General features: G+C 51.3%; 1 protein-coding gene across 1 annotated transcript; it reads right to left on the reverse strand.

Moving 5' to 3' along the window:
• Positions 1–762: 762 nt before the first annotated feature.
• Positions 763–2,336, reverse strand: ADRB2 (adrenoceptor beta 2, surface). Its single transcript, XM_006893717.1, has one exon. The coding sequence runs from the start codon at positions 2,108–2,110 to the stop codon at positions 854–856; it is 1,257 nt and encodes a 418-aa protein (XP_006893779.1). The 5' UTR covers positions 2,111–2,336; the 3' UTR covers positions 763–853.
• Between the last annotated feature and the right edge of the window lie 953 nt (positions 2,337–3,289).

A 3,289-nucleotide genomic window follows, 5' to 3' on the forward strand; every position in this document is an offset into this window, starting at 1 on the left:
GACAAAACCTATGCCCATAACTCCATTTCTGTGAGTCAGTATGTCTGATGTAACAGCATAGTGTAATAACCTTAGGCAGAGGCAAACTGTGCCGGAAGCAGACAAAACTGATTTGGGCCACCGGTGTTAGGAGAGATACAGGTTCATTGAAACAGATTTCAAAGCAGGCGAAAGGGTTAAGCAATCAGTGCACGTCACTCCTGACTCATTTCACATTAAGTCACTGGGCAGTTATTACAAATAGTTACCTGAAGTTTCTAGTGAGGGAGGCAACAACACTTCAGTCAAGGGGTTTGTGGAGAAACAGGTGCAAAGGAGTCATGGTCAAACGATTTATTTACTGTAAACTTTAGACTTTGCTCAGAAAAATAAGTGAAGCTGCCCCTCAAATCCCTGCCTACAACACCCCGTTTAAACAAGTAAGAGGTTCAGGGAAGACAGTTCATGTTCACAGCTGAAGTATCCAAGATCCTCAAGTCCAAGGGTGCAGGAAGGGACAACTTCAGGTACAAATTACCAGCAGCAACATATTACCACTAATACTTGGCCAGTGAGGTAGATACATGAAGAGTTGTCAAAACATAGCAAGTCCTCTGGGACAAAGCCCTTCAGACATAAAACTTAAAAGTTCCATGCAAAGAGGAACTGAACTGTACACGAAACAATCACTCAAATACACTTTCTCTTCTTTACAGCTTAAAAAAATAATAATAATATAAAAAAAAAGGCAGAAGGCTTTCCTTCCTCCTGCACATCTCTATACAATTTTATTCTAAATTCATTACACTCAAGTTAAATCGTCTGTTTAGTGTTCCTTGGGGAGGGAGGAATCTTAAAAAGCAGAAAAACTGCATTACAGCAGTGAGTCATTTGTACTACAGTTCCTCCCTCGGGAATCAATGCTATCACTGGGCACAGTACCTTGACAGTTCACAAAGTCTGGTGTGCCTGGGGGCTCCTCACATAGCAGTTCACTCTCTTTCTCCTGCCCCAGGTGATATCCACTCTGCTCTCCCGTGTAGTCGCTTTTGCCGTTGCTGTTTGTGGAGCAGCCATTCCCATAGGCCTTCAGGGAAGACCTGCGCAGGCACAGAAGCTCCTGGAAGGCAATCCTGAAATCTGGGCTACGGCAGTAGATAAGGGGGTTGAAAGCAGAATTGACATAGCCCACCCAGTTTAGGAGGATGTAAACTTCCTTAGAGATGAGATTGTCCTGGATCACATGCACGATGTTGACAATGAAGAAGGGCAGCCAGCAGAGGGTGAAGGTGCCCATGATGATGCCCAAAGTCTTGAGGGCTTTGTGTTCCTTCAAGCAGAACTTGGAGGACCGCCGATGGCCATGTCCACCTCGCCCATCCTGCTCCACCTGACTGAGGTTTTGGGCATGAAAGCGGCCCTCAGATTTGTCGATCTTCTGGAGCTGCCTTTTGGCCACCTGGAAGACCCTGGAGTAGACAAAGACCATGACTACCAGGGGCAAGTAGAAGGACACGACGGAGGAGGCGATGGCATAGGCTTGGTTCGTGAAGAAGTCACAGCAGGTCTCTTTGGCATAGCAGTTGATGGCCTCCTGGTGGGTAGCCCGGTACCAATGCATCTGGATGGGCAAGAAGGAAGTAAGGCCTGACACAATCCACACCATCAATATGACCACCCGGGCCTTATTCTTGGTCAGCAGGCTCTGGTACTTGAAGGGTGACGTGATGGCAAAGTAACGATCCACAGCGATCACACACAGGGTCTCTATGCTGGCGGTGACGCACAACACGTCAATGGACGTCCAAAACTCACACCAGAAATTACCAAAAGACCACATTTTCATGAGGATGTGGCTGGCCCCAAAGGGCACCACTGCCAGGCCCATGACCAAGTCAGCACAGGCCAGCGAGGTGATGAAGTAGTTAGTGACCGTTTGCAGACGCTCAAACTTGGCGATGGCTGTGATGACCAGCACGTTACCAAACACGATGGCTAGAACAATGAGAGACATGAGAATGCCCATGCCTACCACCCACGCCTCGTCCCGTTCTTGCGTGACATTGTTATCCGACTCCTGGCTTCTGTTGGCCTCCAGCAAGAAGACGCTGCTGTTCCCGGGTTGTCCCATGGCGCGCAGGCTGGCAGGTGAGCGCACGGGCTGCAGGCGCGCTGGTCGCGCCTCAGCTAGGCGACCTCCGGCGGGGCGCTGCAGGCAGCGAGCGGTAGCCTGGAAGTCGCATTCAGTGGCCGTGGGGTGGGTGTGGTGGGGCGCGTCCTGCACACTCAGCTTTGCGGGGTGCGCTGGGCTCGCGCTGCCTGTCAGCCCCAGCCTGCGCTCTGGAAAAGCCGCCTCGGAGTGCTCCCTGCCCGTTATGTGTATGGGACTTTAGGGGAACTGCCCTCCTCGTGACGTACAGCAACTTTCAGCCAATGGTGCGCGGGCAGCCCCGAAGGGGCGAGGCCCCCTCCCTCCCCGCCCCTTCCCTTCCCGGACCGCCCCTCCGGCCCTGAGCGGGCGGGCGGGGCCTGGCTGCTACCCGGTGGCTGGAGGGCCGCCACTCCCTACCGGTTTGCTCCGGGCTGCTCCCAAAGGGCTAAAGCCGGTACTCAAGTGCTTACCAGCTAACCCAGGAGCTTTGGGCTGTTACGTAGCTGCTACCTGGGCGCCTGTAAGGACGGAGGCTTTAGAGCAGAGGGCAGTGCACAGGCACTCCTCCACATACGGTAACAGAAACGAGAGTGCCCACCGAGACACGCATGTACAAGCACAAATGCACCCTGACAGACAGGCATGCTCAGACTTATAGGGAACCAAAGCCACAGACACTGAGACACACCCGTCCAGCGCACCAACATGCACACTCGGAGAACAGACAGGCAAAAAGTCACCTCTGTCCAACACAGAGAGATGAGGCCAGAAATAAATTCAGAAACACACAGAAGGAAGTAAACACGGGGACACTCAGTGGGAAAGCATACAGAGCGACACGGATGTCCCTATCATACTCACAGAATCAGTCAAGAAAGTGTATCCATGTAGCCCCCGCCCCACTGCCACGCTTACCACACAGAACACCAGCGTATCCTTTTTCAAACGTTTGGCAAGATCATAAGAGGTAAGTAACTTCAACAGCTGCAGACTTCCTCAATACATTCGCTGTCAACTACTTTTGGTGTCCTGCTTGAGAGTTCTGTGGGCACTAATATAGTTTCACTTGGGATTTTATTGGAAAGCGGTGTTTACATAGATTTTATTGGGGTAGAAATATATTTGTTTATTTTTGTTAATTCTTGGGAAAGTGACATC

This window comes from Elephantulus edwardii, unplaced genomic scaffold, assembly GCF_000299155.1.
Source record: "Elephantulus edwardii isolate Elephantulus edwardi_28Jun2011 unplaced genomic scaffold, EleEdw1.0 scaffold00130, whole genome shotgun sequence".
Lineage (NCBI taxonomy): Eukaryota > Metazoa > Chordata > Mammalia > Macroscelidea > Macroscelididae > Elephantulus > Elephantulus edwardii.